Source organism: Martes martes, assembly GCF_963455335.1.
Source record: "Martes martes genome assembly, chromosome: 10".
Classification (NCBI taxonomy): Eukaryota; Metazoa; Chordata; class Mammalia; order Carnivora; family Mustelidae; genus Martes; species Martes martes.
In genome coordinates, this window is record NC_137898.1 from 76702132 (window position 1) to 76726888 (window position 24757).

Sequence of the window (24757 nt, forward strand, 5' to 3'; positions counted from 1 at the left end):
TGCCAGGATGTCTCCCTACCCTCTCCCCAGAAAGTTCGATGTTGTGACACTGTGTCACAGTGTTGGGCCTCAGCATGATCTCCTGGTGACAGGTGTGACGGAGGGCCTTCCCATTCTGAAAGGCTGATGTTTTCTTGGCCTGAGAGGGTTTACGACCAACCACAGAAGACTGGTGGGCACCCTGTCGAGAGCCATTGAGGTGAACTCAGGGCCTTTCCAAGCTGTGAAGGACAAGAGGGAGCCGGCGCCAGTCTGGGAGGTCCTCGTACGCATACCGCCAGCTCCTCAACTCACGGGGCAGTCGTGGGGAGGCAGCCAAGGATGCCGAACATGATGCTTACAGACGCCAGCGCGATTTCAGAAGACAAGATAATATCACAGGGAATCCCTTCTGCTGAAAGCCCTGTTTTCTAGCCAGTAATGATGGGGTTTTTTTCAGTGTAAAGAGAGGTGTAATTTTATCTTCCTTTTTAATATCCTCTTTTATGCAGGAAAATAAGCCGGTAGGCACCAGCATCTTGCAGCTGGTGGTGACAGACAGAGACTCCTTTCACAACGGGCCTCCCTTCTCCTTCTCAATTTTGTCGGGAAACGAAGAGGAGGAGTTCGTCTTGGACCCACATGGGATCCTGCGGTCCGCCGTGGTCTTCCAGCACACGGGGTCTCCAGAGTACGTGCTGTGTGTCCAGGTACGGCCCCGTCCTCTGTCCACATCAGGCCCCCGCTCGCTCGTACTGGTTTCTGTGCCCGTTGGATGGGTTTTCTTTGTTGAGCGAGTCAACATAATTCATTACCGTGCAGGAATGTTCCCCTTTTAATCTCAAATTCAATTTCACACCAATAAAAGCAGCTTCTTTGTGTGAAATTGAACAGGAAGGAAGGGAAGCATCAGTGTTCAGAAGGGACATTCCCATAGCCTGTGCCAGACAGATAGTCGCTGGACCGAAATCTGTATTCTCCAAGTTCCTGGCATTCTAACTGACCCTCAGAGATGACTTGCTGGTCAAGGCTTGCTGCTCTATACCCAGTAGAAGTTGCCACACACTCCACCTGTCATAGCTACCTAATGTGATTGAGGCATATCATGGCCTCTGCTTCTGAGGAGACCTTTGTTTGGTGAGTCGTCCCAGGGAGACAGGAGGGGCCAAGTCGGATGGCCATGGTCTCCCAACATGTCAGCTTCCTCAAGATCGGTGGCCTGTGTAAAATGAAATAGGACAAAGAGGCAAAAGTGGCCGGTATGGAAAGGGTGTGGCCAGGAGCAAGAAGTGAGTTCCCAGGAAAGTCTGCCTATACGAAGATTTGGGTCCCTTCCGTGAAACCAAGTGATTTTTTTTTTTTACTCACAGTTGCCACAGAGGGCAACCCAAAGTCATTATTAATGGCAGCAATAATAACAATAATAATTATATTTGGATGGCATTTCGTTGTGTTCATTATTTCTTAGGGTAAGTTATAGCTTACTCTGGTCCAAGAAACCTTCCAGATTAATGACTTTTGGCTCTGAGCACGTCTGGGAATGCTCCAGTTGCTTCCCACTCCTCCAACAATACTATGTACAGAATTTTATATCACAGTAGAGGTACCAGGAGCAAGGAGAGACGTTTCATGCCTTCTCACAGAAGCTAGTACGGTTCCTTGCCTACACTTTCAGACTGGTGGAGAGTAGATTCTGCATCTCAGACTTTGGGAACACCACGGAGAGCTTTCTTGTCCTTGTCCCTAAGGAGAAACTACCTCCAGGTGCCAAGTTTCTACCTTCCTAAGGTCCCTGGGTGCACCAGTTACATGTCCTTTGTCCTCGCCTCACTGTGTCCTGCCCCGCCCTGCATGCTCACTGTTGCAGGAGCCAAAGGTGAGAAATCACCCCTCTTCCTGCAATGCACATCTTCGGCAATTTCGCCGAACGGGAGCAGGGAATGGAGGAAGGAGAAAATACGGGTAAAGGAATAAACGTTTTCTTGGTAAGTTTGATTGGTTTTCAAACGATTCTGCTCTCTCTGAGTTTCTTGCCTTTCTCCCTCTTGGCTGTTTTAGGCAAAAGACTCGGGCAAACCCCAGCAGGTCTCCCACTCCTACATCCGTGTGCGGGTCATCGAGGAAAGTATCCACAAGCCCACGGCCATCCCGCTGGAGATTTACATCGTCACCATGGAGGACGACTTTCCTGGTGGGGTCATTGGGAAGATCCATGCCACGGACCAAGACATGTATGACGTGCTCACGTTTGCCCTGAAATCGGAGCAGAAGAGCTTGTTCAAAGTGAACAGCCACGACGGGAAGATCATCGCCCTGGGGGGCCTGGACAGTGGCAAGTACGTGCTGAACGTGTCCGTGAGCGACGGCCGCTTCCAGGTGCCCATCGACGTGGTCGTGCACGTGGAGCAGCTGGTGCATGAGATGCTGCAGAACACCGTCACCATCCGCTTTGAGAACGTGTCCCCCGAGGACTTCGTGGGGCTGCACATGCACGGCTTCCGCCGTACCCTGCGCAACGCCGTCCTCACGCAGAAGCAGGACAGTCTGCGCATCATCAGCATTCAGCCCGTGGCGGGGACCACCCAGCTGGACATGCTCTTCGCCGTGGAGATGCACAGCAGTGAGTTCTACAAGCCGGCCTACCTGATCCAGAAGCTGTCCAACGCCCGGCGGCACCTGGAGAACGTCATGCGCATCTCCGCCATCCTGGAGAAAAACTGCTCGGGGCTGGACTGTCAGGAGCAGCACTGCGAGCAGGGCTTGTCCCTGGATTCCCACGCGCTCATGACCTACAGCACGGCACGCATCAGTTTCGTTTGCCCACGTTTCTATAGAAATGTGCGCTGCACCTGTAACGGTGAGTCTGATTTGGAGTCCCCCACCTCTCGCATGCCACCCCCACCCCGGCTCCTGCACCTCTGCCGGTCTGCATAGACCCGGCTGCCCTTCAGATAAGCGTGCATTCGCTCATTCGCTCATTCAGCAAAATGTTTACTGACCACCTATAGTGGGCCAAGCCACCGTGAGAGATGCCCGGCCAGGGGTAAGCAAGAGGAGGGAATCCCCTCTTCCTGGGGAGCAAACTGCTCACTGAGCAGCACAGACCAGCAGGCTAGCAGGGGCCCAGGCGCTAAGTATTGCTAAAATTCCTGCAAGAGAAATACAAAATCCTGCAGGAGGACCCATCGAGGAGGAAGGTCTCCTGACGGGCTGGGAGAAAGGGTAAGTAGGAATCAGACACATGGGAACCGGTAGGGGAGGAAGAACATTCGAGGCCAGGGGGCAGCTTGGATGAGGAAGGTGCAGGACAGGAGAGAAGTCTACAGCAGGGGAGTGACAGAGATGTTCTGTTACTGGAAGTGGGGGCATGATGACAGATGAGACCTGCGAGCAGACCCAGGGTTCACACAAGGGCCATTAGCCAGGATGAACATGGTAGACATTGTTCCAAGGCAGGAGGAGCCGTGGTAGGCTGATGTGAGGTGAAGAAGTGACAGGATCAGAGCTGTCTTTCACAAAAAGCGTGCTGGTTGCAGAGGGGAATGAATTAGCTGGGCCCAGGCAAAAGGTAGGTCAACAAGTTAGGAAGCCATGGCTGAGGGTAAGGGCAGTTCAATTTGCTTCAGTGAAAAACGGGTCACACAGAGAGGAGCACAGCCAAGGGAGGGATTCAGCCCTCAAAGCAGAGGAAATGGAATGGCTCAAGTTTGTTGATGTAACTAGAGTCCCTGAACCTTGACCTTTCCCGGTCAGAGGCCATAGCTGCCCAGAGTCCCATGCCCACGGTGGTCAGTGAGAAGTATTGCTCTTTGCCTCTTCCTCTCTGACACGTGGAGCCATAAATTCACTGCCCTCTTCTAAGAAAATTGAACCCGGAGTTTTTCTAGCCAGAGTGAACTTGACCCAAAAGGACCGTAACCAGAAGAGAGGCTATTTGTAAAACATCCCTTTAGGTAAATTGGGGACAGGCAGGGCCCCTGGCCTCTTTCCCTTATAGAAAGTTCTTGGTTGCGGCTTGAAAAACAAGACTGTCAGAGCACAGGTCCTGAGATCACAGCTCCTGCCAAGAGACATTTCGGCAGCCTCCCAGCAGCACAGAAAGTGCTCGCCACTCACCCTGTGGTACCCAGTGAATTCTGTGTTTGCATCAGGTAGGTGCAGTGCTGTCTAACCTGTTGAATATGTAAATTAGCTCCAAAGTAACTCAAAGCGTGCCGGCTGGAAGTGATGCATTTCTGGCAGGTGCCACCAACATGCAGGATTTATGAGCGCCAGCTGTCCGGGCTTTACCTAGACTTCCTTTGTAGGCAAACTGATTTATGCACCAAAGCTCTGCTGGGGACTTCCTGCAGTGATTCACGGCAGGGTTCAAAAGAGGTTCACTACAGGACGGGGCAGACCCTGCGGGAGAAACTAAACCAGCTAATTAATCCTTGTGCTCTGAGAACTCATTTCAGCCAGTAGAAGTCTGTGATGGCAGCAATGTGCGAGGCACTAAAGCTTCAACGTGGAAAAGACCCTGTCCCTGCCCTTAGGAGCTGGCCACTAGGAGGTCAGCTTGCAAGTGGTTATTTGCAATAATAAAGTTAAAATACATGCCAGGGAGGAGAAAGGACAGGATCCCTGCTCTCGCCGGAGGGAAACTCTCTGTGACATTTCTATACCACGGTCTGTGTCCTGGGTCTTGAGGGATGAGTATGAGTTCATCAGGAAGAGTCAGAGAAGACCCAACTGGGCAGAATTTCTTGAAAGAAGGAACTCAGAAGGGTGATTTTTTTGTTGGAGAGAGGGAGGTTTTTCATGAGACACTAATTTTTTTTTAAAGATTTTATTTATTTATTTATTTATTTAACAGAGAGAGAGAGAAAGATGAAGAGAGAATGTAAGCAGGGGCAGAGGAAGAGGGAGAAGCAGGCTCCCTGCAGAGCAAGGAGCCCAATGTGGGGCTCGATCCCAGGACCCTGGGATCATGACCTGAGCCAAAGGCAGATGCGTAACGACTGAGCCACCCAGGCGCCCTGAGACACTAATGTTTATAATGCAGTTAGTTTCGAAGTGGGGTCCCTGCCCAGGACTTCTATTCTGTGGTCCCCATAAACCTTTCTACTCCCAGTAAATCTGGAAGGCTGGAAGCTTTATTTATTTATTTATTTATTTATTTATTTATTTATTTGAGAGAGAGAGAGAGAGAGAGAGAGAGCACAGAGGGAGCAGCAGAGCGAGAAGCAGACTCCCCTCGGAGCTGAAAACCCTATGCAGGGTTTGATCCCAGGACCCTGAGATGATGACCTGAGCCAAAGACAGAGGCTTACCCGACTGAGCCACCCAGGTCCCCATTCCAGAAGCTTTTGTGGTTCAACCCCCAAACATCCCACGAAGAGGCCTTCTTGGTTGAAAAGAGCATTTCCTCAAAAAGACTGTACGTGTAGATTCGGACTCATCTCGGGGTCTCTTCTCACCTTCAAGTCACTCTTGTAATTAAGCTGTAAAATCAAATACTGGATTTTCATAGTAAAAAGACATGGAAAGGCCACCTGGCCCAGACCCATCTTCCGCAGATGATGTACGATCCTCTCCGTCTGATGGAATGTGGTAGCTCCATGCCCTGCCCGGGGCTGTGTGGCTGGTGGGGGTGGCATGTGGATTCCATCCAGTCTCCTCTTGGGCCCATCTTTTATTACCTGCATCTTAAGAACAGGGGCTCTTCCCTTCCCTGTGTGAATCACGCCCCCAGTGCTGTATGCTTTGTAGAATACTCAGATGGCCCCGTTTTCCCTGGCAGACCACTGACCAGCATGGGTCTTAACAGAAATACCTACCGCCAGGCCCACACTCCAACATAACGGAGGGTCTCAGGTGCAGACTAGGAGTCTATATACATAGCCCTGTGATTCTAATGCTGGTAGTCAGGGAAGCAAACTTGGGGAAATCCCATAGCAAGATAAAATAGGAAAGATTTTCTGCAAGTTCAGGGACAAACTCTTAGAAACAGAAATAGCTCTCACTTCTTCTCAGGTGTCCTCTGATAGAAATACAGTGAGGAACTGTTAAGGAAAACACTAGGCACTTTAGACATTTTCTCGTTTATTGGATGGGGAGGTAATCAAATTCAGTAAATTCTCCCCCCTTAAAAAACACAGACACACACGCACACATGTGTGCACACATATGCACAACTAGTATTCACTGCTCCTTGGTTTACCCTGGGAGCTTGACAGATACAGTAAATGGACTTTTCCACCACTTGGTGGAATAATTACAATGGTGAGTAAAGGTAGCTGTCTGTTTTGGTCTGTGTCACAGTATTTATAGAGATCTGGCCTCGATATGCTCCTCCCTACTTCCACCTCCTCTTTCTCTCCTGCACAGTTTTTTGGGTCCAATGGACAAAATTAGCATCATGAACCAAAATGCTGAGGGGCTTTGACTAAATGGAAGCAGACTTGAATTTTAGTGCCAAATAGGCTCATTAAATTCCAGCCACCATCGAGCATCATGTTTGAACTGAACTTCAAGAGCCACAGAGTTCTGATGTCACTAGATGACTCCTGGTGAACTTTACAAGTTCAGTGAACATTCACACTTCAGGAAGAAAGCCTGAAGGGAATGATGGGTGCCCTGTGGGCTGTCCCTGATGCTCTGTCCCCTTGCTGTCCCGGGACTGTGCCACTTGTCCATTTTTTTTAAAACGTCATTGACTTTTCAAAAGTCCAATATAGGCACGCCTGGGTGGCTCAGTTGGTTAAGTGTCCACCTTCAGCTTAGGTCATGGTCCCCAGGGTCCTGGGATCAAGTCCCACATTGGGCTCCTTGCTCAGTGGGGAGCCTGCTTCTCCCTCTGCCTTCGCCTACTTGTCGTCTCTGGCTCTTTCTCTCTGACAAATAAATATATAAATTCTTTAAAAAGAAAAAAACAGAAGTCTGAATAAGAATCTGTCAAAAAGGAGACAGTTGTCCAGGAGAATGGACTCCCTAGGAGACCACTGGAGCTTAAGACAAGGCTGTTGATGGCGGTGACAGCCAGAGCTCTGAATAAGGTAAAGGGAGCATTGGCCATCAGGGAAGCATGGCGGTGGCCAGGCTGAGTGTGAGCAGCAGCAGTCCTGCTCTCAACCATGGCCTATGGCACTGTCACAAGAGATTGTTCAGGGAGGGGAGAGCCACACTGGAGCACATCGCTGAGTGTGATGCCCACTGAGCTAGATCTGAAAGGATGCCTAGAATCACACACGTGCCCCAGGCCGAGGAGCATGAGAGCCAAGGCATGGAAGGGAGAAGCAGCGACAAGTGTAAAAACTAACATTTATTGAGTGGTGACCAGTGACTGTGCTGTTTTTCCAACGCATATGATTGCATTTAACCTTTCTAATAACCATAAAGACAGAGTATCATTAACCTTCCTCAAAAGTTAAGGAGACTAAGACTTGGGAAGATCAGCGGACTTGCTTAAATTCACAGAGCTACGCCAGTGGCCGCACCATGATTCGTAGTGGGCAGCCTCAAACATGGCTCCCTACTACTTCCGCAACCATTTGAAAGGACCTTCAAGGTTTCCAATCCAACCTCCCACCCATGACAGACATCCCCTTAACTACATTCCTGACACGGCAATTCACAACCTCACAACCTCACAACCTCACAATATGGACCCAAGATGACCTTCTCTCTTCTAGTACACCCAAATCCACCTCCTTTTCATGTCACCCAGCTCCATCCATTAGAGCCATCCAGAACATGACCTGTCTAACTCCCCCGTACCAGCTGCCCTCCAGATATTAAAGGGCAGTGGTTGTGACCCCTTGAATCCTCTTTTCCTAGGCAAACTACAGAAGTTCCTTTGCTCCTTGGCTGCAAACCGAAGCTATAAACAGTTGTAGGTGGTGTAGTTAGGGCAGAGAAGAGGCACAAAGGAGGGAGTCCTCAGTCCTATTGGAGGAGTCCATGAAAGGCATTGGTAGCAGTGAAGCTTGTCCTACTGGGTCTTTGCCAGACAGGGGATGCAGTGAAGAGAAGGGCCTAGAGATTTGGGCCCTTCTTTTGCTCACTCACTTGGCAGTGACATGAAGACTTTGCCAGGCCCTGGGCAGGATGCTGGAGGAGTAGGGGTAAGTGAGGCTGCTGTGGTTCCCGTCCTCATGAAGCATGAACCAGCATCATGCCCTGGACAAATGGCAAGGATGGTGAGGAGTCAGGATAGTCCAGTACAGGGGGACAGGCAAATGGAGTCTGTGATAGGCAGTCATGGTAATGCACTTTTTTTTTTTTTAAGATTTTATTTATTTGAAGAGAGAGAGACAGCCTGAGAGGAAGGGGGATCATGAGCGGAGGGGGGGGGTAGTGGGGGGGAAAAAAGACTCCCCATTCAGGGAGCCTGATGCAGGACTCAATCCCAGAACCCTGGGATCATGACTCAAGCCGAAGGCAGACACTTAACCAACTGAGCCATCCAGGGGCTCCTTAATGCACTTTTAATAAGTACCATAAAATAAAATGACGAAGACGTCTGTGAGGCAGTATGACACGTTAAACTTAGCCTTGATGAGTTTTTAAAAAGCAGAGAAAAATCTGAGATTGGGTTTGCCTTGGGCTGGGGTTTGTTAAGGCTAGCGCTCAGAGAAGAAAGCCAACCGTCCCCAACCCAGTGGTTTCAAATAACCTTCCGTGTAGTTTCTGAATCTTAACCTGCAAACCGGGACATTTACATTTTACATTCATAACAGCTATGTCTCTGCAGTTCCCTCATCTCCAACACACTCAAGTCCCCAAATGCCAGGAGAGGGTTAGAGGTGTCTACACTGGTGGTGACACCAGCTTCCCAGAGTGTGGATCTTCCCTTATATATTCCACCCACACACAACTGCCCCAGAGAGGATGTCTTAAAATGAAATTTAAGCGAAATCATCTGGAAAATACAGCTGAGCCAAGCAAACACCATTCCAGATGATGCTGTGCCGTGGAAGGAACCCTAAGAGACCACTTCAAACCCAAGAGACCTCTGGAGAATATGTTTTAAAACTTCATGCAGGCCAAGAATTAAGAGGAGAGCTTACTGACTTGTGCAGCATTTGCTAAGACATGGCATCTTGGCCAAGTGTGTGAATTCAGGGTGTAGGATATTTACCCTTGGTTTTTGGAACCAAAGTATAATGAGGCAGAAACGTACATCAAGGGGTTGAATTAGCTCAAAGTGTTGGTGACAATAATGACTGGTGGATACTGATGTATTTGCTCAAGGCATAGACTTTATCCTGGGGGCTGTGAGAATTCTGGGGAGACTAGGGGAAGAGCCATAAATATGGCAGCGAGAACCTCCAAGACCGCCAGAGAATCATGATTCTGTGGGCAGTTTCCAAAGCTCTGAAGCTTCTGCTCCAGGGAATTAAATGTTGTCAGCTCTGTGAAAAGTGACCTACATTTCCACCTGAGCAACACTTTAGAACGTGGAAACCTTCTTTTGGACAGTAGCCACATCCTCTGCACCTTTCTCTTGTCCAAGGCTGCATACAAGGCCACCTCTGCCTTAGACAAGGTGGCCAAGGGTCTGACCCCCACAGTGGCCTGGGACGCTGACTAATAAAGTGCTCCAGGCCTTAGCTTGTACCTCCCAGGCACACAGTATTTCATATCATCTATCAATTTACAAATCATGAATTTGACCCAAAAAAGACAGCAAGAGAAAAATGACATTTGAGTTCAGGTTTCTGCCATGGGGCTCAATCCAACTACCATCTCCAGTTTTGAGACCTTGTACTAATTTGTTTTTACTTTAAGTTTTTCCCTTTAAAAAATTGCCTTCGTGGGATGCCTGGGTGGTTCAGTCAGTTAAGCGAAGCGTCTGCCTTCAGCTCAAGTCATGATCCCAGGGTCATGATCCCAGGGTCCTGGGATCGAGGCCTGCATCAGGCTCCCTGCTCAGCGAGGAGCCTGCTTCTCCCTCTGCCTCTGCTGTTCCCCCTGCTTGTGTCGGCGGTCTCTCTCTCTGTCTCTCCTACACACACACACACACACACACACACACAAATAATAAATAAAATCTTTAAAAGTAGAATAAAAATTGCCTTCACATACACATACACTTTACACCCATTTAATCCTCACAACTCTATAAACAGTTATTAGCTTCGTTTTTCAGAAAAGGAAATCGAGACTCTCAGAAGTCAAGTGACCTGTTCAGAGCCACACAGTGAATAAGTGGCATAATTGGTCAGAGCCAAGTTCCAGGCCTGCTGCTTGTCACTGCAGATCCTGTCCTGTTACACTACGTTGGCTTCTTGAGGGGACCTGGGTGTGGGGAACAGAGAGTTCTCTGCCTGCTGCGTGTTCTCAGAGTTGATAAACATCCCATCCTTCTATCCTGCTGCAGCAAACCGGCATCAGTTGGTTTGATAAAGTGGCCCCCTTCTCCCTTCACACTCACTCTGGCACCAAAGTGATGGATGCCTGGAGATGCAGAACGTGTAGGTCTAGAGAGTTCCCCTCCCCCAGCTGTCACCGATCACAGCGCAAGTTAATTAAACCTGGATTGTTTAATGATAGCTAATAAGATAAACTTCCTCCCAGAGGCCAGTGGGACCTGACACTGTTGTCTCGTAACTATTACTATGATAAGGCACCGAGTGCGACCAGAAAGAGGGTCTTTCAGACTCACAGTAGCGTCTATACTTCCATGAGAGGGGAATGGAATAAACATGGGATTTCTAAAAACAAGTTAACCCATCAGCATCCATGTAAAGCATACTGGGTTCCATGTTGCTGGAGAAGGCAGGGCTTTGGCTGGAAAGAGGCTTATTATCCCTAGGAAAGTGTCCCCAGGACCCAAATATCTGGGTATACCTGAAGTCAAGGGATACATGACAGTGTTCAGCATTGGCGTACAAAGGTCAAGTCCCTCTGACAACATACATGTCAGAAAGGACCTAATGCCTTATCCTAATTGATAGGGAGGGAAGAACTACAATATTGTACATGGGGAATATTCAGTTTGGGGAGAACTGTTTTTTGTAGCCAGAAGTCTCTATTCGGAATAGACCTCCTTTTGCGCACGTGCTCACATCTGTCCCCAGCTAAGGAGGACATTACGTTTTACACCAACCTCCAGACTTCTAATCTGCCTTCCTGCTCTTTTGAGCCACGGGAGAGCAGACCAACTGTGAGCAGAGTGAGCTGACAGCAGCAGCTGGAGTCCGAATGTTTACGACTGCTCCTGGCCCGGGCTGGGACTTGGCAGGGGGGAGGCCATGGAGGATTTTTAATGCATCAAGAGATAGTTCACTTGCCAAGAACTGTCCCCTCTGCCTTAAAAAGCCTATTAAAAAAAAAGAAAGAAAAAGAGCCTATTGAAGTCAATGGCTGCTAGAATGAATAGATATATACTTACTATGTATCTAATATGTATATTAATGTTATTACTTTTTAAATGCACATATTATAATACTTTAATGTATTTTTTAACATATCCTCCAGCTAGAGTTTTTATAATGGGCACTGAATCTTACATAATCCATTAATTTAGTGGATGTAATTATATGGGTTCCACGGTTATAACACGAGAGAAAAGAAAAAGCTGTGAGTTTGAACCCCAGCTGCTGGTCTGAGTGGCTTTGGCTTTACCCCAAGATAAGAGAGATGGTGACAGAGTAAGAAGCCTGTGCCAGCTACCAGGGCAGGGTTGATGGTAAGAGAAGAGGCAAAAAAAATGTGGATAAAAGGGAGAAGTACTCAAATCCTGTTTTAATATGAAATATTTTGTTTAGTTTTTTATTATATATGCTTATAGCTCTTTGTTTGTTTATTTGTTTGTTTGTTTTAATCTCACCATAATTCCTGCAGGAGAAAATAGCTTTACTGTCATGGGTCTGAAATCATCTAGCCCTCTCTTCCCCCTCTGAAATAATGGCTTTTAAATGGGACTTTTGATAATGCACGGTTTCTTAGCAGTGGAGACTTGCACTAGAGCAGAAATGGGGTCTATGCTTCTGTGTCTCAGAAACGTAGAAATGTAGAGAAAGCGATCCGTCGGCGGGCGAAAGTAGGACATGGAAAAAGTCGTGTCCGTGGAATGGGAAGAAATGGATTTCTTAACTACGTGAATTACTGTTTCTGTGTCCAACTGGAAGGCGATGCCCAGTTAATTCAGAATTACATCTATTGGATGAGATCCATTTTGTGATTCATCTATGCACGTGGCCATCTCCATGTGGCCAAGGTTAGCGTTGGGCTGAGGTAGCATCTTTGAGCATATTTAGGAGTCCACATTTAGGAGCAACCTGGAAGTGCGCAAGGCCATCCAAAACTGAAATGAAGCCATGTATGGGGACAGCAAAGAGTCAGCTGCCAGAGTTATGAGCTCTTCATGAATGAGCATTGACACACTCACGCAGTCAAGCCACTGGCTACGGCTGGCTCATTCCCATGGAACACAGCCCCTTTTTCCTCAAAGGATCTCATTCTTCAAGCCTGAATTTTAAAACGCTCCCTTCTTTGGTGAGGACCTCTGACATTCTCCCAGGAAACATAGTTGTCCCTTCTCTGGTTGCACTCCCAGACTTCTATCAAGGCAGTTACCTTATTGCATTGTCTTCATGTGTTTGCTGGTTGTTTCCTGGAGGGAGGAAGAGATGCCATTGTTTCCTTTCATCTTTGTATGTCCAGGCTTCAGGCACCTGGGTGGCTCAGTTGGGTAAGTGTTGGCCTTCAGCTCAGGTCATGTTCTCAGGGTCCTGGGATCGAGTCCCATGGCAGGGACTCTCTCTCTCTCTTTCTCTTTCTTCCAAAGAAAGAAAGAAATAATCTACATGTCCAGGCTTCTCACTTCTTTGGCACTAAAAAAATTATTTGCTGAATGAATGCACCAAAAATCATTTTAAAACTGGTTATCCAAAGCCCTTTGAAGCAGATCGTAAGGTGGTAGAACAGCTGTTTGAAGCTGCATAAATATTGATAAATACATGGCAGGAGTAAAGATTTCTTGGGACGAAAATAGGAAGATGTATTTTGGGGCACTTATGTCTTTTAGAACCATTTGTAGAGATCATTCCAAATTTTCAGTTGCAAATCCCTTCATCTTCTAAGACTTTCTAAGCTGGATCATTGCCAGGAGTATCTTTTATGGCTGAGCTCTAAACCGGTGGAAAATAGGATTTATGAATTCTGAGTTTGCTGGAGCTACTTATACTGCTCTTCTCGAGGATTACAGTTTTTAAATGTTTATATGTAGTTAGCATTAAATGTCTGCTTTCTCCTGGACAAAGAAATGACTGTATAAGGGGGACAATATGCTTAATGAGGAGGAAGGAGGACGATGGACGGGATTTTGGCAATGGGTCACATCCTCCCAAGGAAGAAAGCCGCTGAAGTCCAGGCATTCGTGGTTCATAGAGAAGGTGCCGCTTTAGGCCACTGCTAACCCAGTTCTGAGCAATTTTTCGTTCCTGTCTCCTTTCCTATTGTCCTTTTACTGACTAAACTCTCACTACATGGAAAGCGACCTACTCACGTTTGAAATATCTGAGACTTCTGAAACGTGCCCTTCCTCCGGTGGACTCCCCATTTATCCTCACTGCAGTTCAGAAATGACTCACTTGGGTCCTGGATTTTGCCTTCATCGGCTAATCTGCTTTCCAGGCTTTTCTTTCTGAGGGATTAACCCTCCATCTCACTATGCTGTGAGCATCGAACAGGTAGCAAGAAAACGTGCTTTTGCCAGCGATAATTCGACTGTTTTTGATAGACGGTGGGGCACCTTTATCGCAAATCGATACAAGAGCAGGTAGCAGAAGGGATTAGGAAACAATGGGAATTGTGTTTGCCCGATTTAGAATTAGTCATACTTTTCTTTAGAAACATCTTTTTCTCTCCCCTCCGAAAACAACAGCCAACATCCTCCGAAGTGTCCCCTGAAGTTTTTCAGGGCAGGAAAGAAAAACGGTGTAGGACAACAGGGAACTCCAGCCATGCATCCGGGTAGTTGCCCGTGGGCAGAACCCCGCTCTAATAAATACGTCCAGAGCCCGTGCGGTGTGCCCTTTTCTCAGCTGACGCTGGTCCAGCTACAACCTTAGCATATCTGAACCGAAAAGGAAGAGTTCCATTTATTCTTCAAAACCAACTTACTTCAGGCTGGCGGTGAGCTCTTGGCGGATGATGCAGGGACGTTGGATGGGCACTCACAGCAGGTGAAGCCCATTCAGGTGCTCTCGCTTCTGGGTGGCCTCTTTGTCTCTTAGCCCAGAGCCTGTAGAGCCCAGCTCTGGAACCATCCCAGTACCACCTAGGATGTGAGGTGATTCCCTCTGTACTGATCATGTGTGTTCCCTTTCGTCACAGGAGGACTGTGCCCGGGGTCCAACGATCCTTGCATGGAGAAGCCATGTCCGGGGGACATGCAGTGTGTTGGTTACGAAGCCAGCAGGAGACCATACCTCTGCCAGTGTCCACCAGGGAAGCTCGGAGAGTGCTCAGGTGCAGAGGGGGTGGAATTATTAAATCTGAAGCACTTGCCCTTGAGTAAATGACTCTGCCCTAGCTCTTCAGGCAAGCATTTCTGTCTGCATGCAACATTCACTGTCAGGATGGCCCCCAGCTAACATCCGCCCTCACTGTACTTGGGATTTAGTCCAGCTTCAGCTTGTGCTCAGTAAACACTCAATGACCATGGACTCCTTGTATAACAAGAAGACCACAACATGTGTTTCCGATGGTGTTGCACAGACATTAAGAGTGTAAAATGGAAAATAGAAGGCCGTGGGTTAGGCAGAGAGTCAGAGTATCCACGGCACAGCCTTTGATGGTCAGATGGCTGCAGAGCCAGAGCCCCAAAGCAGAGCTCACCAGAGGTACCATTGACCCAGAGCAGTTGACCTCCCATGGGGTAAGCCCAGCCAAATCACCAAGGGAGCGGACTCTCTGCTCCATGTTCCTGAAAGGGCAGGTGCTCACTTCTGTGTCCTAAAGGGAAAAAAAAAAAAAGAAGAAGAAGAAAGAAGGAAAGAAAGAAACGTATTTATGTTATTTTGATCCAAATATCCTGTTTCTGATCCTCCCTCAATCCCAATACTTCGGTTGATTTGCATATTCCCTATCACATCTAAACTCTAGGAGCATTCATTTTTGGTACCAGTAGGACTCTTTCTGGTAGAAAGTCTATGTAAAATACAGTTACATTGATACCCTTCTTGGAATCCAAGAAATATTTATGAAGTGATGATTATAATAGCAATTAGAGGGGGAATACAAAACAGTGATGCCTGCCATATGCAAGGCATTTTCCTAAGCACTGGGCTCTAGAAATTCAGTCTCTGCAAAGAGAAAGAACTGTTCTCAATCATGGGAGCCAAAGCTCTTTCATAGGTGATGTGAGGAACACAGCTGCCCGCAAAGTGAAGAGATCACCGGCATACTTGCCTTTGAAGTCCTCTAGGGCTCAGAGTTGAAAGATACTTAGGCTGGCCCATCTCTACACATACCCTGGCCACACAGCAGGTGGATATGTAGGGGTGACAAGAAAGCCAGCATGTCTCCTGACTTCAGATGTCACTTTCTGCCCATCTCCCTTCTCTTTTCTTTGTAGAAAACTTGCGATTGTCCATGATTTTCATCCATTGGATGTACTTTCACACTTGCCAACTCTCACCCCAGCAAGACAGCTTTTCAGCATCATTTTGCTCATTAGAACATAAAGTTTAAGTCAGTACAAAAGAGGGTGAACTCAGAATGGGATGACGTGGGTAGGACTTCAGATTCTGGAAAGGCTAGCCTTGAAATTCATGGTCAAAAAGTAGAACTGTAATGACACGTGAGCAAGACATGAACTTCCTGCTTCCAACATTAGTGCAAATGACATCAGTTGGCTGTTTGGCATTAAGACACTTGGGAAGGTGGCTGCTCTTTGCAAATGGCCTTATCTTTCCCTTGTTTCATGGAGTGGCAAGTTTTTGAGTGTCTGAGTGACTGGCGGTGGGCAGAAAGGGCATTATCTATTAACAGTGCTAATTTTAGCAAGTGGGCATTGAGACTCTAAGAGAAATCAGGTTATAGAATTCACCAAGTTTCCCTTGGCATGAGACCACTGGGATTTTTTTTTTTTTTTTTTTTTTTTGGTAGCTGATGAATTAATTTTTTTTTTTTCACTTCGGAATTAGGCTGTGACCTGAAGTGGAGAGAACCCGTTTTTAATCAAAAGCGGCTTCTCCTCAATGCCTTCATTAACTTCCCACGGTCTTTCATCAACTTGCTTGGTGGTTGTTGGGTGATCTCTTGTGTCTCTGACCGTTTCTGGATGTTGCCAGTATATATGTCTTCTCCTAATGGTCTTCTCAGGGCACACTTCTCTCAGCTTTGCTGGAAACAGTTACATCAAATACCGGCTGTCTGAAAATAGCAAAGAAGAGGACTTCCGGCTCGCTCTGCGTCTGCGCACCCTGCAAAGCAACGGGATTATAATGTACACCAGAGCAAATCCCTGCATAATTCTGAAGGTAATTAAAATGGGTTATCTTTTCCTGCAGTCAGTTCTCATGTTAATATTTTGGCTCTCGGACTGGGGCCTGAAATCCTTTTTGTCTTTTAAGTTCTGAAGACCAGAAACTGGCTGGAGGGTAGAGAGGAGCAGCCGCAGTCCTGGGAAGTGCGCCAACCCCCCATTTCCTTTTTATACGTTCGGCTTCGGAATAGGCTCTTCGGATATTGGGGCATCTCTCTCTAGAGTGGTTTCAAGGGCTGCCCTCCTTGGAGCTATAATCACGCCACAGTTCATTAGAATGCACTTCCTAATCAATTCCACGGCAGGGGTGGTCCTTTAAAAAGATTGGCTGTGTCCTCTTCTCCCGCACGGGCCTGTCCCCCACTGACCCTGAAGGTGACGTCTGTTCTTACTCGGGGAGGAAGTTGGAGATCTAGGGTGAAGGAGGTTCCCTGTGTCCTGTCGTGGCCCCCAGCTATCCACTGCTGCAATCCTTGCCAATCTCAGAAACGCTCCAAAGCAGCCAGATCTCCCTGAGAGCAAGTCTCTGGCTCAGAGCTTCTGGTGCCTTCGTGAAACCGACGACAACACGAATTCTAACGGTGTTGTGCCCCTCGTTTGTTTTTTATGACGAAGTTGATATGATACGTCTACGACACACAATCAGCCCCATCTGATCAAGGAGAGAACAGAGATTCAGAAAGGTTAAGTTCGTTACCCGGGGTCGGCCAGCTCATAAACGCCCGGGCCCGGACCTGCATTCCAGTCTCCCTCACTGTACATGCTGCTCTCCTGCCTGATCTCCCCCGGCTCTCAGTCTTGCTGCTACCATCCTTTCATCAGAAGTCACATTCTGGGCATCTGTCCACCCAAGGAAGGCTTCCAGCACAGGAGGAGAAGGGAGAAGAAGAAGGGCGATGTTTAATCTGATGCTGTTCTCCCATTCTCGCAAGGTCCCTGTACCAGTCCATTGTGTGTTCAGAGGCCAATGCAGTCTGACTGGTAGGAAGTGCCCATACAAGTGGATATGGCCGGCATTTGTTTCCTTCCTAGGGTTTCATCACTGGGCTTAATCGGGATCATGGTGGACCTTTAGAGCTTCTGTCCTTTGATCGTTTGCTTGGTCACATCCAAGTCGATGAGGTGTCCCAGGCTTTCATCCCAGAGGGAGAAAGAATGTAGGACAATAAATGCCTGTGGCTTCTCCTATCACACCGGCTTTTATTCACCTGCTTCTGGTATTGCAGGGAGCTGCGTGGTGGCGGGAGGGAGGGAGCGGGCAGTTTGGGTTTAAAACTTTCGTGGGGAACTCTCCCACTACCCGCACTCTTTGAACTCAGAGAATCCTTTCAGCTCTGGGAAAGCCAACAGGAGAAGCTCTCAAGGCACAGTTTTAGCAAACAGTGAATTCAAATCCAATATTCATGGTGGAGGAAGACACAGGCAAAGACCCAAGTCCTGTCTTTTTAACCTCCTGGCCCCGAAGCGGCCTGCCTTGGGTCAGCAGATCACTTTCTAAATGGCCCTGGGAGGTGGGGTTTGGTAGACTTGCTGGGGAAGGGCTCTGGCCCTTCAGAGTTTCTAGCTCCAAGAGCTCAGCTGAAGTGTCACCAGCCTCTGTCTCCTCCTTCAAGCTCTTAACAGGACCTCTGGTTTGCAGACCTTCCTTACGAGGCAGACACTTCCTACTAGCAGATCTCTTCTAGAGCACTGAATCTGAGAGCGAACAAAACTACTGGGCCTGAATGGCCAGATCTTAAAAACGGAGCTTGTCATTTGACACTTCGCTGGCAAAGGTCTAAAACGCTGGGGTCCCTGGGGATGGGAAAGAAGAATAATTAAACCTTTTAGGCAGCTCTGGCTCCTAAGGTATATTGTATTTCACGAAACAAGCGTGTTTCTGAGAGTTGTGTAAATTGAATCTCTGTAAATGGAATTCTAATAAACGGTAGATGGTGGCTATTTGAAGGACCCTTCCATTAATCCCTTTGTGATGTGAATAATCACCCCCAATCTGTCTGTTCAGTACGTTTGCTTTTCATATGTTGAGTTTGCCTAAAGCAGGACACAGCTGTACTGAACTATAGCAGATATTCTCCTACAGTTGCCAGGAATATCCACTTAGGGGATTTGAATCTGTTTGCTTAACATTTCCAGCCTCATGCAAGATTTAATTTCATTGGCTTTAGGTACAGTATGTGCCTTGTACTCAGGTTCAACGGCTATACTGAAATGCTTTGTTTAAGTTGCACCTCGTGGTTGTTTATACTTTCCCAGTTAGAGCCCGTTCTCTAAAAAGTACTTGAGACAATCCATGGGGATGTAGGGCACCCCTTGAAGACCGTCGAAGACTTGCGCGGGACCTCAAGGGTTAAAAATGCTCGTGGACAAGGAGCACCACTGTCTCTTAACAGCAGTGGAGGTGCTCATTCTTCTGTTGACCATTGACACCTTGTCTTCTTCCAGAAGAGATCCCAGGCTTACCATAAACACCAAAATGCAGTAAGATCAGAACACCATTAAGATGAAAATAAAAGGTTAAGACCCAGCCAATGAAGTAGGGAAGAGCAGAATATCATTGTTAAAAAGTCTAGACCAAGGGTTGCTATATCAGTGGAACACAAACCACGAGTGAATTTTCAAGCAGCCCAAACAAGAATAAAGATGGTGCGATAGGTTCTCTGCCTGTTCTCAAACCTGTATAAGGAACCTGTCAGATCACCAGGAGAGATTTACAGCTTTTCCCCCTGTATCCATCTTTCGGGTCCAATATTATAGTGAAAGCACAAGAAGTCCTTGCTTGTTAATCTAGAAATGTCATCATTTCATCTTGTGGGGAAGTTATAGATGACACATGGTTTCATTTCGATGATTCTCTGATACAGCTAACTCAAAACCCCAGGAATAAAAGGAAGATGGTCAGGGAAAGCTCATTTGGTTTATAAAACAGCCCACTTGGAATGGCCGGATCTTTCTAACATAGAAAAGTAACAAGGAAGCCCACACAGGATTCCAGAGTTTCCAGGACCTGTGTAAGAGGATCACTAAGAAGTGAGTTAACTGATCACAATTACAGGATGATAATAATAAGATACCTATAAGTTTACAAAGTACTTCACAAAATACATGCATGTATTTTTGTACTCTCCTGTGCCTAGATAGGAGCCCGTCCTTTTTCGCCTGTGAGGAAAAAGGTTCAGAGAGAAAATGGGTGGGCTTACCTAAACATAACCAGTCAGGAGTAGATCTAACCCTCTGACCAGGGCAAGCGGGTCAGGAGTACTGCAGGTGTTTATCAAAAGAAGAGTTTGGGAGGGCTGGGATGATCATTTATTTATTCATATAAGTTTTTTTTATGTTCAATTAGCCCGCATATAGTACATCATTAGTTTTTGATGTAGCATTCAAGATTCATCAGTTGCGTGTAACACCCAGTGCTCATAACCACCCGTGTCCTCCTTAACACCCATCACCTGGTTACCCCATCCTCCCCGACCCCTCCCTTCTGTAATCCTCAGTTTGTTTCCCCAGAGTCCAGAGTCTCTCATAGTTTGTCTCCCTCTCTGATTTCTTCCCACTCGGTTTTCCCTCCCTTCCCCTGTGGTCCTCCACGCTCTTCCTTATGCTCCACATATGAGTGAAAACATATGATGAGGTATTTTTTTAAAGATTTGATCTACTTATTTGAGAGAGCAAGAGAGGGCATGAGTGCGGGTAGGGGCAGAGGGAGAGGGAGAAGCAGACTCCCCACTGAACAGGGAGCCTGATGCAATGCTCGATCCCAGGACCTTGAGATCAAGACCTGAGCAAAAGGCAGAACTTTAACCAACTGAGCCACTCAGGCACACCCTTAAGGCATATTTTTTTGAGCCAGATAACCATCGATGACAGCCTTGAAAACAGGTTTTTCAAAAATTTCCCTTTACAAAGAATAGTTCTTAACCCTCTCACAAGTTTGGGGCATCAGTGCATTTGCTGGAGCCACACACCAAAGATTCGAAGCGGTAAGACTTTGTGCCATAATTTATACTTTTTTACTCAAAATCCTGCTTTCCTAAAAAATGACTTAGAGCTCTGATACCTTGTCTTCCAAGCCACAAGCCACTCAAGATCCAGGTTGAAGCCCATTGCTGATTTCAGACAAAACTGAGGACCTAAATATCTTATAACATTAGATTCCCGCTCAGAATTATGCATTTCATCGACCGAATTGCCTACTTGCCAACCCCAACCCAGCATATCATTTCAGATCATTGCTGCAGACTTTTTTTTTTTAACACGTTCACCTACAATACAATTTCTATTAAAATAGCTTGCTGTCTGGCTTGAGAAGGCTCTGTCCTCTTAAAAGAGAGATCCTTTCAAATGAGGTCTACACTATTCTGGAGACAGAGAAAAACTAAATATGGTCAGAGCGTGAGTTTCCAGTGTGAAAAGACTCAGACGTGAAAGTCTTCCCTCCCTGGCATAATAGGCTTGTTGACATAGGAAAAGATGAACGTTTGCAAAGTTACCTCTGACATCAGCACTCTGGCGTGTCACCTAAACAAGGCTTATAATTCCAAATGCCTAGAATTTTGAGAATACTAATCACTCTTGTTTTCCAAGGGCATCAGGCTTCCCAATCACTCAGCAGGTTGCTGCTGTTACTTTTCTCAGCAGAAAAGAAACTGAACTGTACTCACTGTTCCTATGGGATCATTTTACGTCCCTTAGTTGTGGAACTTCGATGTATGTGAGTACATTAGAGCTACATTGGCTCTCCTGGATGAATTTGCAACTTGGTTATTATCCCAAGAGGTAGGGAGTGGGGATGGAGAAGGGAATGGACCGAGGAAATCTGTTAATGGAATACATCGTCTTACAAAACCATCGATGAATCGCAGCTTCACCACCAGATCTTCCTTGATAGTCTGGGGACACCCCTTTGTAGCCACAGAGCGTAACAGCAGATGGACTGTGCCAGAGGAAGGAAGTCCCCAACGTCGCATTTGATCATTTTATTACTTACATTGAAATAAAAATATGGATATTACCCAGGAGTTTTTCCTGAGCAAGTCTACTGGTATGATTTACAATATCCATTCAGTCCATTTTGTGGAACCAAAATATGACCGAGGCAACAGCGTAGATCACATAGGAAAGCTCTCGAAAAAACCACACAAATATTTGCCTCCGGTCTCTTTATGTGTATACACTTGCATTTCAGAGTGGAGTATGTGTGCACTGTGTACCAGGTAGCTAACCATTCTGCAGTGGGCACGGGCTCCTTGGAAAATGAGCCATAGCAACAATCTCTGCTCGCCCCATAAGGGGTCCCAAGCCAAGACAGGTCAACCAGTTCTCTCCAGGTCACCTGGTGTGACACGACAAATCCCGCGTGGGAGTCCTCATTCATACTTCCCAGGGCTCTGCCTGATTCGCACAGACCCCGCCTTCCATATACGCACATTCCCACGGCATGACTTTATATGCAGGAAGAGAAGGGCCTAGAGAATCCACAGAGGCAGGGATGTGAGTCCCTGAGAATTCGTTGTCTGTGGAACACACTGAAGCACAGGGAGAGAAATACTTCATTCGTGAGGATGAGCGATACTGTGAAAAATCCCCATCAGGCTGTCCTAAATCAAACACTTGTTGGAGGGACGCCTGGGTGGCTCAGTTGGTTAAGCAGCTGCCTTCAGCTCAGGTCATGATCCCAGCATCCTGGGATCGAGTCCCACGTCGGGCTCCTTGCTTGGCAGGGAGCCTGCTTCTCCCTCTGCCTCTGCCTGCCACTCTGTCTACTTGTGCTCACTCTCGCTCCTCTCTCTCTCTGACAAATAAATAAAAAAAACAAACAAACACGTGTTGGAAAGAGTGGGTCGGTCTGTTTCTACGAATTCGTTTGGCATGTAGACCTCTCTCGCTCTACGAGATCTGGAAGCTCTGCCTTCCCTTCACTTCCCCTTCCCTCTCCCCCCAAGTCTGTGTTCTCTGCCCACATTCTGGCACAAGAATACTGATGTCAGCAGATCCCAAATGAAGGCCTGTCAGCCTTGCATGACTCAGATGTTGGCCCCCACAAGACCCCCTTGCTGGGTCACACAAAAAGGCCTGCAAAGTACCTTTTGTGTCTTCACAGTCTCTAGCTGCAGGTCATTTCATGGCCCAGTATCGGTTTGTTGGCAGGACAGGGATCCAGCTTCATTCCCTGGATCCTCAAGCCACTTTGCGTTTCTAGGAAATGCAGAGGGGAGGGTGGACTCCAGGGGATTCAAAGGCCAGTCCGTCTCCCCAGCAACAGCTGAACCTGGGTCTCCGTGGAGGACCGGTCCCTGGCCAGCAGGTCCTGGCCGGCCGCCATCACTCAACAGCACACACTTCCTGAGTTTAATGTCCCCCTGTGGTTTGTTAGCCTCCCGGCACGGACTTGGATGCCCTCCTTGCACCAGTGCAATCGAAGTAGGCAGGTCTCTGTTGTAGCTGACCCTGGACCGGGGGCTGGGAGCATCGATGAGGCGTGAACAGTTACCCAGATAAACCCGTCTGGGGGACCGGATATCATTACACATACATTGCTATATTCTAAGCAAATGGCCAAGCCCTGAACACTTTGTGGGATAATCTTAACCAAAATGATGGGCAGCCATCCTAAAGAACCGTTTGTTTGTTTGTTTGTTTGTTTGTTCAAGATTTTATTTATTTGACAGAGAGAGAGCACAAGCAGAGGGAGCAGCGGGCAGAGGGAGAAGGAGAAACAGGCTCCACTGATCAGGGAGCCCCATGCGGGACTCAATCCCAGGACCCCAGGATCATGACCCAAGCTGAAGGCAGCCACCTAATCAACTGAGCTACCCAGGCGTCCCCTAAAGAACTGTTTTAAGAATATATGAGTGTTTAATATAGAAGCATTTAAAAATCTTAACTATATATGAAGCCAGGAAGTAGGAGATCTTTTATTTCTACCTGGCTTCTTTTTCTCCCTTCTAGAACCTTCACACAGACTTGCTTGTGGAGTACCTAGTTATTTCAGTGCTTATCTGACTTATGGCCATCTCCCCCGCAAAGAAACATAAGCCCCTGAGGTCAGAGATAGTAACTCTTTTTGCTCAGCGTGGTCTCCATAGCACCTGGATCACTGCTTAGGACATAGTGGATGTCCAATATTTGTAAATAAATATTGAGTTCACAGAAATCCTTCCTGTGGTGGTAATAACAAAGAAGGGTGCAGAGAATCAACAGACCCCCTCAACAAGATATTGCTGTGACCTCTTAAAGGGCACAGATCCAAAGAATAGGAACATTCTTAAATTTAATGGCAGATCTATGCAGATGTGCTGGTGTTACTCCTTGCAAGATCTGGGACACTTCAGGCATGCGTACGGCACATCATGGGGAGAGATCAAACCACCGCAGACTTAGGACTGGCCCCAAATCATCCTCCATCCTAGACGCTTCCCATGGACAGGGTGGGAACAGGGGTGTCCAGGAGTCTGTTGCCAGATGCATAATGAAAAGCGCCCGGTGCTCATTCCCCCACACAGATCGTGGACGGCAAGCTGTGGTTCCAGCTGGACTGCGGCAATGGCCCAGGGATCCTGGGCATCTCCGGCAGAGCGGTCAATGATGGGAGCTGGCACTCTGTCTTTCTGGAGCTCAACCGCAATTTCACAAGCCTGTCCCTGGACGACAGCTATGTGGAGCGGCGCAGGGCACCCCTCTACTTCCAGACGCTGAGCACGGAGAGCACCATCTACTTCGGGGCCCTGGTGCAGGCAGATAACATCCGCAGCCTGACGGACCCGCGGGTCACGCAGGTGCTGAGCGGCTTCCAGGGCTGCCTGGACTCGGTGGTGCTGAACAACAACGAGCTTCCGCTACAGAACAAGCGCAGCAGCTTCGCTGAGGTGGTGGGCCTGACCGAGCTGAAGCTGGGCTGTGTGCTCTACCCCGATGCCTGTGAGCGCAGCCCGTGCCAGCATGGGGGCAGCTGCACCGGCCTGCCCTTCGGAGGTGAGTGCACTGCGCTCTGCTCCCACACCAGGCAGGGGTGGGGGGTTGGGGATGGTGGGGGGATAGGGGTAGAGAAGGTAGGGGCAGTGGGGGTGGGGGAGGCAGAGGGGCCCCATAGACCTGCAAGGGACTGGCTTTTACGGGCTTCCCCCACTCAAGTGCTCTCCCACTCAGACACTGGCCGGGCTTCCTTTAGGAAGGTCCGGGAGCTTGAGAAGTGTCCAGGGTCACTGGTCCTTTCGCAGCAAGCTACAGGCACAGGACGGTGACCTCAGGGGTCCAGAGATGCTGTCACGGGGCCCCGTCCCCTGTCCCCCCGCACCC

General features: G+C 47.9%; 1 protein-coding gene across 3 annotated transcripts in view; it reads left to right on the plus strand.

The window, feature by feature from the left end:
• Positions 1–24757, plus strand: part of FAT3 (FAT atypical cadherin 3) — a gene marked incomplete at its 5' end in the record, with an annotated part of 479253 nt that overhangs the window by 430735 nt on the left and 23761 nt on the right. For all 3 annotated transcript variants that reach the window (XM_080817518.1, XM_080817519.1, XM_080817517.1), the window contains 5 exons: positions 492–689; positions 2038–2836; positions 14305–14439; positions 16297–16454; positions 23965–24433. In XM_080817518.1, the coding sequence (XP_080673644.1) occupies positions 492–689; positions 2038–2836; positions 14305–14439; positions 16297–16454; positions 23965–24433 (1759 nt within the window). The remainder of the gene's footprint in view (positions 1–491; positions 690–2037; positions 2837–14304; positions 14440–16296; positions 16455–23964; positions 24434–24757) is intronic.